The sequence below is a fragment of the Diadema antillarum genome, unplaced genomic scaffold (assembly GCF_040938485.1).
Source record: "Diadema antillarum isolate AM-2024a unplaced genomic scaffold, OU_Dant_1.0 seq00000920_RagTag, whole genome shotgun sequence".
In the NCBI taxonomy this organism is placed as follows: Eukaryota; Metazoa; Echinodermata; class Echinoidea; order Diadematoida; family Diadematidae; genus Diadema; species Diadema antillarum.
The window spans coordinates 273179-290862 of NW_027271772.1; the positions used below are offsets into that span (position 1 = coordinate 273179).

At 38.8% G+C, this 17684-nt stretch overlaps 1 protein-coding gene across 1 annotated transcript in view; it reads left to right on the forward strand.

Moving 5' to 3' along the window:
• Positions 1–17684, forward strand: part of LOC139741322 (cytosolic non-specific dipeptidase-like) — a 69565-nt gene that overhangs the window by 41478 nt on the left and 10403 nt on the right. Inside the window, exons 5-8 of the mRNA XM_071651908.1 lie at positions 11183–11263; positions 12001–12074; positions 13424–13498; positions 14807–14951. Of these exons, the coding sequence (XP_071508009.1) occupies positions 11183–11263; positions 12001–12074; positions 13424–13498; positions 14807–14951 (375 nt within the window). The remainder of the gene's footprint in view (positions 1–11182; positions 11264–12000; positions 12075–13423; positions 13499–14806; positions 14952–17684) is intronic.

Below are 17684 nucleotides of genomic sequence, written 5' to 3' on the forward strand. Positions count from 1 at the left end.
GAAATGAATAACGATAACTTTCGGCTCTTTATTGTGCTAAAACGTTAATGTCGGATGTTTTTAAAATGTCTGCAAATGCTCCCACTTTCTCATTTCAAACGTAAGATTTGACCACCTAAATAGGCATCAACTTTTAAGTAACTAACAGTGTGTGGGATTATTCCGAAGGTGCCTTAGTCTGAACACTCTTAATCCGGCACGAAATTTTATTTATTCATTTATTATGTATTTATTTATTCATCTATCTATTTGTTTATTTACTCATTTATCTTTTGAGTTTAACAACGATTTAATATCGACCCCCGTTTCGTTTTCGAGTCGACGATTCTTCAAAAAACGATTTCCCCCCCCCCCCCCTCCCTTGTTCGTCAATTTGGGATTTACGAGCCTTCGGAATGACTGTAACTACGTTTATTTTTTTTTTTCAGTCGATTAGGGGATGGGGGGGGGGTGATTCAGAAAATAAATATAGAAGGGAGTGAAAATCTTGAGGCAAGAAATACAAGTAAGTGAAATTCTCAGTTTGATATCGTTCATTTTTTTTTGCGTGATGTGTGTATTCTGGAAAGGGGGAAGGGTAATTCAGAAAAGAAATATATAGACGGCATCAGGGAAACTTTTGAGGCAAGAAATCAGTTTCTCAGTTTGACATTGTTAATTTCTTTGCGTGGTGGTTATTATTCCAAAAAGAGTCAGGTATGATGATACCGGATAGGTGTATATACTTATATTCCGATGGTTCGTTCTTCCGTATCCGAAAAACGCAAATTCCATGTTTGTTACTATAGTAATCTGAAAGTGTAGTAGGGTTTGTTAATCCGAACATTTTGTGACATTCCGAAGGTTCGTTAATCTGAAAATGGGAAATACGGTTCGTTAATCTGAAAACGAATAATGTGGTCAAAAATTTGTTTTGTTTTCGGATTAACAGCATTTAGAAAACCAAACCTTCCTTCGTTTTTGAATTGACGAATCTTCAAAACAGCAACACAGTTTTGTTGTTGCTTTTATTTTTTTTTCGAATAACGAGACTTCGGAAATTGCAAACTTTCAAAGTAACGAACAGTTACGATTTTTTGTTAATCATTAAAGCGAGTAGTGGAGGATAATTCAGAAAAGAAATATAGACGGGAGGAATAATCTTTGATTGATGATGATGTTGGTCATGTTTCTGAATGTTTATAGAAAAAGGCTGAGTGATCTGAGTGATGGTGATGATAAGTTATACTAATGCGAGTGTAAGACAGCTTGCAGAACATACTTCTTTCCCTTCCGGCCCATGAATGGTGCAAAAAAAAAAAAAATACATACACCTCACAACAAAAAGAACCACGTGCTAGCAACCTTCGTAAAGTTAAATCTAGAAGTTCATTACCAGCAAAGGGGAAAAACACAACAGTAACTGAAGCAAAGAGATTGTGTAGGCACTCTCTGGCATTTACGAGAAACTTGACACCCCACCCTTCTCCCCTCCTTGTGGAAAATTTCCACAAAACCAGGTGCCAGACCCAAGGTGCCAGACGAAAGAATGCGCGCACTGGAATAAACCGCGTGTAAATAGCCTGGAAATATCGATCGAAGAACTAGCTCATGAGTTGTCATCGCAAAGATCATGATTCTAATTATAGCCTTTCTTTTGACCGTTAGTAGAAATATCGAACAGTTTATTATTGTGTACTTAATTGAGTATTTTAAATGTTTACTGAACTACAAATTGTACAGGAAGGGATTGGTTACTCACAGAAATATACGAAAGGCCTCGTATGCCCACACAAATTCACTACGAGTATGTGATGCAGCCACTACCGGGTTAGACAGCAAAATCCTGACAATTTCACGCTCAAAACTACGTATTACTTTGGAAAATTTGAAGGAACTTCACCTACGAACTGTGAAGTTATTTGGCTATCAACATTCGTTCGTTTTTGTTTTTTGTTTTGTTTTTGTTTTTTCCTCGTTTAAAAGACATAATTTCTTCGTATGGAACGTAAACTGTTTAGCGAACATCGTTATGGCAGACTTTGTGATATCAGTCAGGGGGAAAGAAACTGGAATAGTTAAGATGTATAGAATCCAATAAATAACATGAAAAGCCTGTAAATAACACATGACTATGTTTTATAGTAAACAATAACTGGATATACCCAAAACATTTTGCATTGAAAGAAAGATATTATTCAGAGGGGTGAAGGTTCAGATGCGAGTTTCTTCACTTTGCCTCCCTCTACAAATTAAATTTGTTAAGATCGCAACTGCTGATCTGTAAATCAACAAACATGTACATCTGAACTTACTCGTTGCCCTATTGTGATGTGGAGCGAGTTTTACCTTGCATTTTAAAAGGCGAGTTTTCTTTCTGTTAAATCATCCTCAGTAACTGATCTCTGCAATATTAATGTACGAGTAGGCCCTTTAGCTTCTTACTTAGTCTAAACACGATTTCAGTCGATTTTGCTATTAACAGTTCAAGTTTTTGCGTTTGTAAACGGCATTCACTGGTGCTTGCTTGTTTGCTTGCTTGGTACATTTCTGTCATGCGGCTGGCAGTTCGTGACTTATATTTTCCACCTCTCTTTTACGGTCAGCAACGATTTGATAAACAAATTCATAGGGTTCATCAACAAGATGGTGCACATAACGTGATACAATGCGTATTCAGCACATTGGCGTGGTGGCGTAGAAAATTAATGAACAAGCACTAATCTGTCTTTTTTTTACGCATCGCACTGTGTCTTGCAAGGAAGGTGTCTCAGTGACCCCCTACACCACAGACTTTCAAGTACAGTGTACAGAGTAACTTTGATCAGAGACAATTACGGCTTGCCGATTTCAAAACAGAATGTCCACGCCACGCCTCGTGCGAACAAAAGACGGATTAGGAGGCAACTCATTCACTAACTACCCAGCCCTTGTCGCTGCATAGAATTGCACTGCGTCTGGTCAGGCTTACTAGCAATTCCCTCAGAAGAAGGTGACGGGCACTCTCCGCAGAACTCTAAAGAAGTTCTGTGGCACTCTATCGTTTCGGGACAATTATTTTGTGATTGAAAAAAAAGAAGATTTTTGGGAATGAACTGGATGATAACACATTTGCTCCTGCGATAATTGTTCTTGCATGTATTTTGTGCATGTGAAAAAGCGTTCGAACTTTGTTTCCAGTGTCCCGTGGAAACTCGATTAGGCATAGGAGATCCTGATGTAACAAAATAATACCCGATATAACAAACTAATTTCTCCGGTCCCAACGAATTCATTTTCTGTTTTGTATTGTTTATTGTGTACTGATAAAGATTACAAAGAACAAAATATGTCTGTCTCAAGATCTCGTCATAGCGAGTTGCCACGTGTTGACTTTGTATAATTTTCGCGTGGTGTTCGCTGCTGCAAACTTCGGCGAGGGCCTTTACTCATTGTTTTATTTCCTCTGTTTCTCATACCTCGTTTGGTACGATTTCTTTTGTTTAATGTCACTTTATTCGTTCCCTTTGTTTCGAAGTACCGGTATGTAAAAATTCTTTCAGGTGTCTCTCTGGTTACAGCTCGTTATTCCGAAGGTTCGTTATTCCGAAGGCTCTTTATTCCTAAGATTTGTTATTCCGAAGGTTCATTGTTCCGAATTTCAGATTCGGATTAACCAATCTTCGGAGTAACGAACCTTCGGAATAACGCCACAAACTTTCGGATTAACGAACCTTTTTCATTTTCGGATTAACGAACCTCTAGGTATAGGGAATTTGCGTGTCTGCGTCTGATTAACGACCCTTCGGAATAACGAACCTTCGGAATAGCGAACCTTCGGAATAACGAACAGCACCCGTCTCGGTTACTGCACATGTATTTTCGTAACGGCGATTTCTCCAATTTGCTGTAGTACTGCATATTTCGAAGGAAGTTCGATCCCAGCCTCTTCGGTGTGCTGTGTGATATTTTGTAGTGTTTGTGTTGTTGTCTGAGAGGTTGTTGGTACTTTGTGATTAGTTTGCTTAAGTGTTATCTCGAGTGATGATGGTGGTCGTGTTCCTTATTTTGATACGAAAAGGGCCAAGCGATGGTAATGATATTACTGATGCTGGTGTAAAAGACAGCTTGTTGAGCTACGTGTCCTCCGTCTGATTTCATTTCTCCCTCTTTCACTCTTCTTCTCTTCCCATGAATGATGGGAAAAATACATACACCTCACCTTCGTTAAGTTAAAACTAAATGTTCATTACCAGCAAAGGAAAAAAAGATAAGGGGAAAAACACGAACGGATTGTATGCGGTCGAACCTTATTTAATTTTCGAATGAACGAACCTTCGAAATAACGAAACTTCGAAATAACGCCACAAAATGTTCCGATTAACAGACCCTTTTTCATTTTCGGATAAACGAACCTCTAGGCATAGGGAATTTGTGTTTCGGCATGTTACGACACCGAGATAACAGTCCATGTGAGCACCTCTCCAAGTTTACAGCCAAGGGACTTTGAAAGCTGTCGTGCGTGTCTGTGGGTGTTAAGGTAAGTTAGTAATCGACGCTGAAAATTATCGAAGAGTCCGTCGACGTTCAATCGACGAGGGAATTGCAAACCCAACGGCTGCTTATAAGGTACCACCAAGATAGGAAAGAATGAATTTTATGAAAACCAAAACAAACGAATGAACACGAGTGTGAGCGCTGGTACCAAGGTATGTTGTGATACACATCGATAATAACATTTTATTGGTGATGCAGTTATGTTCCCTATCTATATACATTACTTTTTTGTCTTAATACTAGATGAATGATGATACTGTTGATTCGTGAATGGACAGAGAAAAATAAATCGTGATGAATGAACAGTCACTGATGCCAACATGTGAATGTCCAGACCCCCTTCTTTGATGAACATTTTAAACCTTTTCGTATTTAATCAGTGTGTATATAAAGACGAAATTTAGACGAAAAGTTTAATGACATAGGTTTAATACAGAATTTAAAACTGCTGTCATGAATGTGACAGCTTTGTAGAGCAGATCTATATCAGCAAGATGATGTTCTCTCTTTGAAAACAATGGTTTTACCAAGAATTACAAACAACGCACCAACGCGCGCTGGAAGATTAAATACTACGTTAGTATGCTTCATGATGATGACTACAATCGGCCTCGTATCTATACTTGCCACTAAATACAACTGTACTTAGTGGGTGCTGTTCGTTATTCATTATAAAGTAAAGAATGGCATTATAAAGTACAAGTGTATAAAGAAATTCGGCATTTTATATCCTTAACTTTTCCACAGCTGCGTGCAGTCACCAGCTGTCCGAAATACTTCCACAATCCCCTTTTCCGTTTCTCTGTCCAGCGTGCAGGCACTCTCTTTATTTCTTTCTTTCCCTTCTTCCCTTAAATGTGTGTGTGTGTTTTTTTTTTTTTTGCTAAGGGTATTCCTTTCAATCGTATCCCCCTCAGTTTAGTCATGCCATGTTGTTGTGTCTCTGTTCTTTGTTTCATTTTGTCTTATTTCTGTATTATGTACATGTACTTGTACTTACAACAAGTATTTTTGAAGATATTTTAGAGTGGTCCACAATCTACAAGCAATGCTTTTTAGTGGACCCCTCAGTTCTCATTTTTTTATCCTTCAAACATAACTTTGTAATTCCAGTATGTGTGCATATCTTTGCAAGTTTGTTGATTACCATTGATTGTTATACTTTGTAATGTATATAATTATGCTTATGATTGAATTTGAGATTTACTTTGTGTTATGTTTTGTGGAATGAAAGAAAAAAATGAAAATGAGAATGAAATGAATCAAATCAAATCAATTCAAAATTCAGAAGCTTCGCTATTCTGAAGGTTCGTTATTCCGAAGGTTCGTTGATCCGAAATACGCAAATTCCCTATATCTAGACGTTCGTTAATCCGAACATTTGTGGCGTTATTCCGGAGATTCGTTAATCCGAAAATGAAATTCGGGAATAACGAACCTTCGGAATAACGAGCTATAACCTACTTAGTAGCACGTAAGGGACTATCACAATTTGCTGAAGGTCTCAAAGAACGCATTTAAGAGAAGAAAACGAATCACGTTTTACTTCCAAATCCGTAGTATTTAGAGTAACTTTACGCTTCATTAAGACATTGTAAGATAATGATTAATCTTCTCTTCTTTGTTTGCCAGTACAGTTTAGCGCTTTCTATTCATTAAAAAACAGCAGTCGCCATATCAGAGAGGGACTCCTCGGGACGCATGATGACGCAGTTAAGCAGAAAGCAAAATAAAATGTGATGTGTGTATGCTGTGGCGACGGACATCCAGTCGCTGGTAATCCAGAATGCGTCCGGCATGCAGGCATTCTCTACTTCATTCCCGGTCCACGCATTCTGCCTGCACTGAGAATGCCCTATTGTTACTCCCCTCAGCCTTGTGAATAGAGGCATTCCGTCGTATTCCGAGAATGGGGATTATAAAATCCTCTATTCAAGGCGTCCGGAATGCGTCCGAGAATGCAGACGCGTTATACTGAAACCATTCATTCACGAAGAATGATAGCGGCCTCGTGCACCTCTACTATTGTCTTTGACCTTCAAAAGAACTACACGCCGCCCTGTTGCGTTGTGAGAAAGAAAAGTCGCGCCATTATACACGTTGTGTTTCAGTGTGAAAAAAAAAATGAGTGAAAGTGTCTCTGGAAACTGATTTCTAACACAGAGATTTTGTTTTTATTCGATTTTCTGTATTGGTATGTTGGTTAATTTGTTTTTTTACGATATAATACTCGTCGCCTAAAATTGCGTTTCGTACCGCAGTTCGATACATTCGTATTTTTTCTTGCCAGATTGAGACGCCAACCCTGTTGCTAGGAGGTACCTACCAGGTATACCGTCAGGTCTCGATACTAGTGGTGGCCCGGGGCCATCAAAAAACGCACGTCGGGCACCAGAATTTCATATACAAACTGTATGAAGATTTTGGTGGACCGATCGGGCCACCAAGAAAAGTCGGATGTTTGCCTTTATACTTTTGGAAATGAACAGCGCTAACAATCGACTCCATAAGATGCTAAAATAAATGTCGGATATTTTGTTTTTATTTTCGAGAAATGAATAACGGTAATATTCGACTTTATGATACTAAAATTAATATCGGGTGTTTGCTTATACTTCTGGAAATGACTACAGTAAGATTTAGCTTCCTAAGGTGCTAAAATTTATGTCAGATATCTGATTTTGCGTTCGGAAATGAATAAAGATAACATTCGGCTCTGGTAGATGCTGAAATAAATGTCGCATGTTTGCTTTTACGTTCGAAAGTAAATAGCAATAACAGTCAGCTCCGGAAGATGCTAAAATAAATGTCGAATGATCCCTTTGACGTTCGGAAATGAATAACAATAAAATTCAACTCCGTACGACGATGAAATAAATATCTGATGTTTGCTTTTATGTTCGAATCTGTAGCAATAACATTTACCGCCGAAAGATGCTAAAATAGATGTCGGATATTTGTTTTTAATTTTGGGATATAAATAACGGTAATATTTGACTTTGTATGATACTAAAATAAATGTCGGATGTTTTCTTATACTTTTTGGAAATGAATCACAGTAAGATTCAGCTCCGTACGGTGCTAAAATTAATGTCGAGTATTTGGTTTTGCGTTGGGAAATGAATAAGGGTATCATTCGGCTGTGGAAGATGCTGAAATAAATATCGCACGTTTGCTTTGACGTTGGGAAATGAATAATAATGATATTCCACTCCGGACGATGGTAAAATAAATGCCGGATGTTTGCTTTTATGTTCGAAAGTAAATAGCAATAACATTCGGCCCCGGAAGATGCTAAAATAAATGTGGAATATTTCCTTTAACTTTCGGAAATTAATAACGATAATATTCAACTCCGTACGACGATAAAATAAATGTCACATGTTTGCTTTTACGTTCGAAAGTAAATAGCAATAACATGCAGCTCCGGAACATGCTAGAATACATGTCGAATAATTTTCCTATCTGTAATTTGCCCGTTTGCTTCATGGTTGTGAGGGTAGCTCGTTAGCCACGCTGGTCTGTAATTTCATAACAGCCCTGTCGCTTTAAAAACGCTTTGTAATACATTATAGGTCCTGCAGTATAAGATCAGTAACTTGTAATCATTCGTAGTGACGTAGAATGCGTTTGTATTGTAGCATCAGCACTGATTTTCATATTATTATTCATATCAGTTCAATTCTGTTTGATCCAAATCCGGTTAATTTCACATGATCGGCATTTGAGGACAATTTATGGAACTGTGCAAAAGTATAGGAGACAACATGCTCAGCAGACGATTCCTCCTTTTGATTCCCCTCTCCCTGTCTCATTCCCTCTCAGCTCACTTTGATCTTTCCTCTCCCCAGCCCACCCGACAAAGAAGAAGTTCAGTACAATACAAAAACAAAAACTAAACTAAAACTAAAACTAAAACAAACAAACAAAGGAACATGTGCTAGCTGAATAAATGGGAATGATACCTATGCCCCAGCCAGGCAAAGCTTGTGGAAATTTCCATGAAAGCAGAGTGGATCAATCAATAAGTTAGTGTTGCCTGCCAGCAAAGGAATGCGCGTATGCATTCCTTCACACCCCACCCTTGTTGTAAACCACGTGTAGATATCAATTAGACAGTCTGGCCTGGGAGTGGGAGTGAGCCAGGGACATGTCTCTAGCACTAGTCTTGAGTAAAAGCCCCTTTTGAGTTCCTGTAAACGTCATATGATACTGTTTTGTCTTTCTTTTCGCCTAAAAAAAAAGCATATAGCGAACAGACCTCACCTCCCTGATATCATAAATGTTCACGTAGCCATGCAAAAGGATTGATTTATTCCTTCTCGGCGAAAACTGAATTAAATGTCCTTTGATAGAAAATTCGAAATCTAGCATGCCTGTATAAAGACTACCTTGGTACCTTCGCAATACCAGGCCAGCTAGAGATCCAGCCACATGTTCGATCGTTGAGAGCTAGCGAAGGAAGCAAAACGGTGAGCTAGTAGCGTCATGTACGTAATACAAAATGCACCTCATTGGTGAAAGCGTGGGGCTGATGGAATGCATGCTAGAAGACAAAGGTTGTGAACCCTGGTAAATTAATCCTGTTGGTAGTGTTACCGTTAGGTTTCAACAGACAATAGAGAGATTAGACAAAGTCACCCTTATTGTTGATGCATTCTCAGTTTCATTCCGGAATGCCCGGCTTATTTCTAGGCCCTGTTAAGCTGAGCATTCCCAGGCGACGGCCGGAATGGGTATAGAATGGGCGCATTCTCGAGTGCATGCCACTGAGATAAAAGGTACAAAGTGTATTCCGAACGCATTCTGGAATACCAACGAGTGGATGTCCGTCGTGCCTTAAAATGACAGTAACAAAAGTTGTTGGGACCAGGGCTCTCTGGCCCTGTGAGAGATTTGACTTGCAACTGCAAATAAGTAATACAGTTTTGCCTGAAACTGTGCGTTGAATTAGAAACAAACGCAAATTGGCATTGGATTCGTCAAGGTTGCGTTCGATATTTTCCCTACGAAATCGAGCGTCCGCTTAGCAATGAACTTGCTTGTCGCTCTCGGGCGGGAACTTGCATGTGTTGATGCTTTACCTCTCACAACTACTGAAATTTCCCAAGCTCAGTGCTTAGATTATGTGCACTATACCACACGCTATATTATAACACAATACTTAATGCGTATCGGGGATTTTCGGAACGATATCGGGAGTTGTAGCGAACGAGTAGCGCGAAACAGTAAATTCGCGATTTTTGTAAGCATCGGGCAGCAATTCTACCTTCATACTTAATGCCGAATTTGGTTCGAAACTGCACTGCTGAGGAGCTGAATCATGTCAGACTTCATTTCTGTAACCTAGAAAATCAGTAAGTGTAATTTTCAGGTCAAAACAGTGCGTAGCCCCAAACCCTGTTCTATTGCTGATGGCTTCTCCGCTTCGTCTGCTAGTAATATGTAGCACTTTCTATTCCATTTGATTAGCGAAGGTTGCGTTCGATATTTGCCTATACGGAATCACGCTTCCTTTTAGCAATGAACTTCCTTGCGTTTAAATGAAAATTTACGTACGGTGCGGGGACTTGCATTTGATGTTTTAGCTCTCACAAGTCACAGCTGTGCTTCATAAAATTTCATCTCAAGCCCAGGGCGCAGATTGTGTGCCCAAGTATACTCGGACGCTGCACTACGTACACGCACGCGTATCGGAGATTCGTATGAGTAGCGAGCGAGTAGCGCGAATTAAACGGTAAACTCGCGATTTTTTAAAGCATCAAGCAATAGTATATTTATGGCATTTCCTCCTTAATACTAATTGCCGAATTTGGTTCGCAGTTGCATTGCTGAGGAGTTGAATCATGTCACAATTCATTTCTGTAACCTAAAATACATTAATTATTTTGCACATGTATCAGTAAGTGTAATTTTCATGTCAAAACAGTGCGTGGCCCCAAATCCTGGATTGCCGATGGCTTCTCCGCTTAGCACTAGTAGTAGCACTTTAGTTTTCTATTCATTACGAAACAATAGTCGCCATTCAACGAGGGACGCCTCGAGACGCATCGGGACGCATCGGTAGGGTAGAGGGAAGGAGCTTATTTCGCGGACGCAGCGAGACGGCCACCAGGTAAGCTCCTTTTCGTACATGCAACGGTCCACTTGTGAGGGCTCGTCTTTTACAAGTATACTTGGGAGTTAGCCGACGCTTTGCGACGCTCGGCGGCGCCCGCCGACACGCAGTCTAAACTAGTGACTGTACGCCGTCGCTAACCGTCGCTGGGTGTCCTTTGACGTCGGAAATTGAAAGAAATTTGCAGAAGCGTCGCACCGCGTCGCTCGCCGTCCCTAGTTTACCAGGTGCGCCTAAAGATTAAAGCACTTGAATAGATCCAGTAATTCAGAGCCTCTTTTCTCAGTTCACACTTTCCAAAGTGTGTGCTTTCTTTCCAATATTAGGATACAGTGTATGTTAGGAGAGTCCAATTGAATTGAGTTATATATCATTTTAAAACTTAAAGTCTGCTCTTTGAGAATCTGCTCTTAACTAAAAATCTATGTCGGGCAACTTTTTGTTGGTTTTGTGATGCAGGGTCACATATAGTCTTTGTGAAATTTGAATGGGAGACATTCTTTTCGCTAAAATTATGAAATAACTTGTCAAAATTTGCTTTCTGCTCAGTTCTGCTTTGAGGGGATGGAGGAAAGTGGATCAGAAGGCCTTGACGACCTGATCGAAGCACAGAAGGACACATTCTTCAAGGTAGGACCTATTCTTCCATGGCATGATAAAGCAGTTAAAAGGGAAAATTGTCTTTGGAATACCTCTCTTTTTTCTCTTTCTCATGTCTATATCTATCATCCTTCAAAACTTGGTGTCTTCAAACTGGAGGGCCCATAAATTTCAGAATTCCCCCTTTTCTCAAATTAAACGATTTTCAGAGATTTTAACAGGACTGGGCCATTGCTGTCTTGATGCATAGAAAACAAAGAAGAGCATGGCGTGGAATAGCACACTCGCTAGCCCATCAAGGTTTTATGGTAACTTTGCTCCAGAAATTCTCATCTGGCCATCATCAAATTTGAAATTCTAGGTTTTTACTTTTTTTTTTTTGTACCGCATATTTTGTCATACAGAAAAAATTGTAGGAACACTTTGGATTCTTTAAATCTGCACAGAATCAGAAAGGCATAAAAGGGAAGATTGCCCAGTTGAGATCAAAATACAAAATGTTAAAATCTCCAAAAAATGTTTTGCCAATTTGAGAATCAGATATAAATCTAGCCATAAAGAGACTTCTAAAAATTTTGCAACTGAATATAAAGCAATTTATTGATATGAGAACAAAGGTCCACATGAAAGATTATTTGTTTGTACTTTTCCCTAGAAAACATTAGCAAAGAATAGTAAAAATTGTGATGATGAGAAGTCAAATACCACAAGAAACAACAGGAATGTGGTTTCTTGGAATTTATGTGTTGAGTGTGCCTTTTTGACAGGATGTCGATTATGTCTGCATTTCTGACAACTACTGGCTGGGAACAGCAAAGCCGTGCATCACATATGGATTGAGGTAATTAAAGAAAAAGAAGGGAAAATGGTGGTTTGCATATGAAACTGAATATTTGGGAGCTCCGCCTAAAAATGTGAGCTGGCATCACCAAACCCGCAATAGTTGGCAAATAAAACGTAGACATTTTCATGGTTCATTTAACGCTTTCTGTGCCATGGTATAGAAACCCCTTGTGTGCCACATTATTCTGAGACATCATTGCAGTCATGCTTCATGATTTGTTTTCAAATCTATGTAACTTAAGTAGATTTTTGCTAAGTTGGACGTGTGGTGAGTAAAGTTGTAGAGAAAACGTTTGCTTTGACGTAAATTGTATGACAAATCTATGAGTCTTTTTCTTTCAAATGACCAGTGGCTGCATTACTGCAAAGGCATGACTTTTGCACACAAAAAAGTCACAAAAACTTGAAGTTTACACGCAAATGGAATAGGTAACAGCGCTAGCTTGTCAATAAATACATAAAACGCAAGCCATATATGGGAGATACGGAATCGCGAGAAACACTTTCATTTTGTTGTGGCATTTGGCGATCTATTGATCGGTTTGGGCGGATTTGCGTATTTGAGCAGAATATGCGAAGTTGGCACGCCGTCGACTGAGTCGGGCGTGCGAACATGGCACATGAAGAGTTAATAACTGGTGCGTATTTCACATTTCTTCTGGCGCACAGGAAATCTGTAACTTCTAGAACATCTTCATAATTTTCTCTGCACATTATTGGGTTTAATTGTTGGTTTCATCAGTGATGACTGTCTGGAACAAGATGCGTATATCCTAGTAGTATTCATTTGAGCATGTGTGTGTGTGTGCTGTAATTTGTGTGCAGGCCATACATTCGAATGGATCAGGCAACACCCAAGTTTTCAAGCTGGGAAATTAAATTATTTCCTTTCTGGTAGTTGGATGAAGACAAATGAGCATTGTAGCAATTGCACAGAGTGAATTCAAGAAACTGCAAAATATATATTTTTGAGCCATTCAGCATGAAAAATTAATTAAAAGTTTCCAATATGAGACTGCTGATTTTAGGCCAGATGCCTGTTTAAAAAAGTAGAGACTTCAATTAATATGTGTTCATTCAGTAATCAAAATTGAGATTGAAGTGATAGGACATCTGAGGTATGAAATTTCTGAAATGTTTGAATGTTGTATTTCCTTATATAAACAGACTGTGTGGGTTCCTTTGTTATTAAATACGGTATGCAGTTTCCTTGAAATTAGGGTGGCTCTATTCTGAAACGGACACATCTGCCAGCAAAAGGGTTGTGTGATGAATATGAAGCTTATTTTGCCGGACAAATCAATCTGAAATTTGTTAATGACATGTTCTAACTCATCTGATTTTTAGGGGTATCTGTTACTTCTTCATCGAGGTAGAGTGCGCCAAGGCGGACCTGCACTCGGGCGTGTTTGGAGGATCTGTGTAAGTTACCTCAGCGATCTCTGCCATGTCAAACAATCAACATCCTCAACCCTTCCATTTATCCTTCCCCCCCACCCTCCCCCCCCAAAACAAAAATACAAACAAAAACAGAACAACACACACACACAAAAACAACGGTTCCATGACATTTGCTCCTGCGACAATTGCTACCATTAAATATCTGCATGCTATTTAGAGCCAAACTTGAATTCTACTCACAAATATAATCGTAACCCTGATCCTATTGCTCACATCAAACTAAACCTAAAACCCTATCACACCACTAACCCTAACTGTAAGTCCTTGGAGAAAATAAGACAAGATCAATTGTGGCGGGAGCAATTGTCATGTCACAAAAAACAACAGGGAAATCTTTTGCACTTTGCTCATGTTAGAGGCAGTCCTGGACCAGTTAAAAGTTATTTAGACAGAAAAAGAGTAAAATATTAGCACAACAATGAAAGTTTTGTCAAAATGAGACAAAATTTGGGAAGTTATGAATTTGTGAAGTTTTGCTAATTCAAAAAGAAAGAAACAGTACTTGAACACTTCATTATGAATATACAAATGAATGAGTTGATCTAAACATCTGGCCTTCTGACCTAGACTGGATCTTAATCTAACCTATGTATATGTTCAATAATTTTGGGGAGAGATGCATGATATAAAACAAATTACCAGCTTCTGATTTTGGTTGGAGAGACAAAATGTTAGTCACCTGAATTTGATGTGAAATTTTCTCAATGCACTTCATAAGAAATCTGCACCCTATCATATCTTATCCCCTAATAGTGTGCTTCTTTGCCTCTTGGCACAAATTTCTGGAAAGTGTTCGGCAGTGAGCAGGGCTTATGCAGTCGTTTGAATCCCTGATGTGTGTAATACCATGGCCTTCCAGGTAGATGGAGGTATACTGCTGTGTGTGATTGGGTTGGCTGTTGATGCTTGCAATTGGTCAAGTTTGGATCCATGAACTCAGATGACTGATTATTATGAGTACAGTGCACTCCCGTTATAACGAACACAGTTAAAACGAAATTATGTTACAACAAAGTAAAAATTCAAGCAGCAACATTAAATACTCTATGTTTGTTTATCGTTTATTTGTTAGGTTATAACAAAATTTCGATATAACGAAAGAAAACTGCCGGCTTTGAGGACTTTGTTATAACGAGAGTCAACTGTAGCACAGCCAGTTACAGCCCCGATCCTGAACACAAAAGGATTTTGTATTTGTGATTTTTTTTCCCCCCACAATTCTCAGCAGCATTGTTTTAGTTGTTTGTTATTTAACTATTCTGTCATCAGGCACGAGGCGATGGTTGACCTGGTGGCGCTACTGAACAGTCTCGTGGACAACAAGGGAAAGATTCTTGTACCAGGAGTCTACGACTCGGTCGACGCCCTCACGGAAGAGGAGGAGGCCCTCTATGATCCGATTGACTTTTCTCTCGTGAGTTTGTTTCGTTGTTGGCTTTCACTGAGAAAATAGTATACAAAATATACAAACCATTCAAGGGTCTAACAAAAACTTTGAGTTAATGAAGAGTCATAAATGGTAGCTTACCCGATGGGCAAATTTAGGACCTGTACTATATTTGGGTCTTGACTCCAGGGAAAAGTTACTGTTAATGCTTCTGAATGCTCCAAGCATGCTTTAGCCAAGAATGCCATTGTACATAAATTTGTTTTATATATTTCTCATTCATATCCTTTTATGTTGCATCCCAAAGTCTGCATTATTTTCTTGCTGAAGTTTTTATTGTCTTGATTCTGAGATTCAGCGTAGTACTGCAAGAGAAGGAGATCTAGGGCTTTGTCAACATCGGCTTTCATTTCCTTACAAAAAATTGTGGAATGCAGAAAGCCCATACTTGATCTGTTCCTGTCTGTCTTAGCTGTCATTTCCTTTGTTCTATTTCAACAACTCTCCCACATTTAACAGGTGAAAATGGGGATAGTTGTCAGCCATTTCACCATGGTCGCTACAAGAAGCAGCCAGTTTGTCGATTGAGCTGGATTGTATTGCCCGCGCGTTGCGCGCCTGCCAGTGCAGAAATGTAAGAAATTTAGATATATATAGATTGCAGAATCAGCAATTGCTTGATGATTGTAGCTTCCAAAATGTACTACCCTGTTTATTTGCCAAATAGGAGATCATCACCCACTCTCATAAATTTCTAGTGAAAGTTCTCTTTTTATTGCTCTGTGCAATCACAATGTAAAACAAACTATTCATGAGGATAAGAAAAGATACATTTGTGTGATGACTAGACCATGTTGCATGTACAGCCCGACATCTCTTATCTGACCTCCCTTTATCCGGATCTCTCTATTATCCGGACGCGATCTCGCCACGATGATTACAGGGAAAAGGGGGATTTCAAACTCAAACGAAACTCCTACACAAACTCGTATGAATTACATATTATTCCTAACATAATTGACGTACATTCACATCAAATTTTCATCTAAATAGCATGCATGATAGTCACTACCCCCAAATCAAGGCAAGAACATGAACAGAAAACTTTTAAGTAAATCAGTGGCATTGCACAGGCGGTTGTTAGTTGAGCAAACTATCTGCATTTTTTAAACATTGAGTCTCCCATATCCGGCCACATCCTTTATCTGGATGAGCACAAGTCCCGACATGTCCGGACAAGAGGGGTCGGACTGTATGTACAAGAAAAAAAAAAATGGTGTATGTCGTGAAAAAGCAAAATCAGGTCACGGCCTGGAAAATGTTACTGTTGTCAGAATATCAATTACTCTTCTCTGTGAATCCTAAGTTACTTTATTTTTGAAAAGTAAAACAAGTATATACATGATATGACTTACCAAAGGTAATACTGAGTGCTGTAATGATTACGCATTTGGATTAATACTTTACAAAATGATATTGAGCCCCAAAGAGTATTTTCCATATCATTTTTAAGAACAAACTTGTGGGAAAATTTTATGGTGTTGACATCATGACCATATGGAAATATGATTCATATTACTGTTTTGTGGAGCATATAAAACTCTATAACTTTTTGTTATTCAATGTCTAAGAAAATTCATCGTTTCATTTGTTTGACTTTACTATTTTCATCAGTGTCAACTCGTACATTTAGCAGTGTTTCCCTACATAGACTGGAGTGATCAGAACCAAATGCTAGCTAAAATTCAGCAAGGAAAACGGAACTAAATGAACAGCTTTTGTAATTATTATGTGGCATTTGCACAAGCACTGAAGCCAAAATTGTTGTGCAGTCTATCTGTTAACCCTCTACTGTAAAGCTGATTTTCATGAATGTGGAGGTCACAGACATATTTGGAAGATCTTTTTTTTTCTTAGTTGAATTGACACCATAGCTACAAGGGCATTTTTGCCCTAGCATTCGGGGACATTTCCACATATTGTTAAATTGGCGGTCCAACAGTGATTTGCAAAAATTGGCGATAATTAAACACTCATGAAAATAACAGCTTATACAGTATGTTCGACCAGCATACTGGGGCAGTTTTCAGTGGTAGTTTATATTCAAAGTTAGCTGGAGTTTGGATGCAATTAGAGTTGACATGTCTTTGGACTAGGGATGGATTTGTCTGTGATGCAGAGTTGGCAATTAGACAGGACACTACTTTGATGATATGTTTTTGAGAATGATGTTGGAACCTAATGAAATTTCAGTTTGATGCACCAGATTGTTAGTAACTTCAGTCCTTCCTATCATTACTCCTGCTCCTTTTGTGAATTTAACCCTAAAAAGACTGGGGGGGGGGGGGCCTAAAAGGCCCCCCCCCTCGACATTTCGCGCGATTACTCTGCAACACGCAACGCTCTTGCCGCGATGCTCTATGACTTTTTTCTTTCAAGTTTCCCGCACATTTTGACACCAAATTTGTGACGCCCGGGGGTATGGTTCTGAAGTTACATAACTTTTTGTACATGCACGTGACGCCGAAAATGGCTCAAAAATGTGATTTTGTGTACAAAGTCAATGCAAATTGAGTTTTTTCAAATGGTTCATATAAATATGCTTATTTTTACTCTCAATGGCTAAAATTAATTTGTTTTAGGAGTATTATGCTTCAAAAAGTGTCTGCCACAAATTTTGTTTAAAAAAACAACAAAAACAAAAGGTCGAAAAAACAAAGAAATACATAAGAAATTCATGAAACAATAAAATAAATAAGA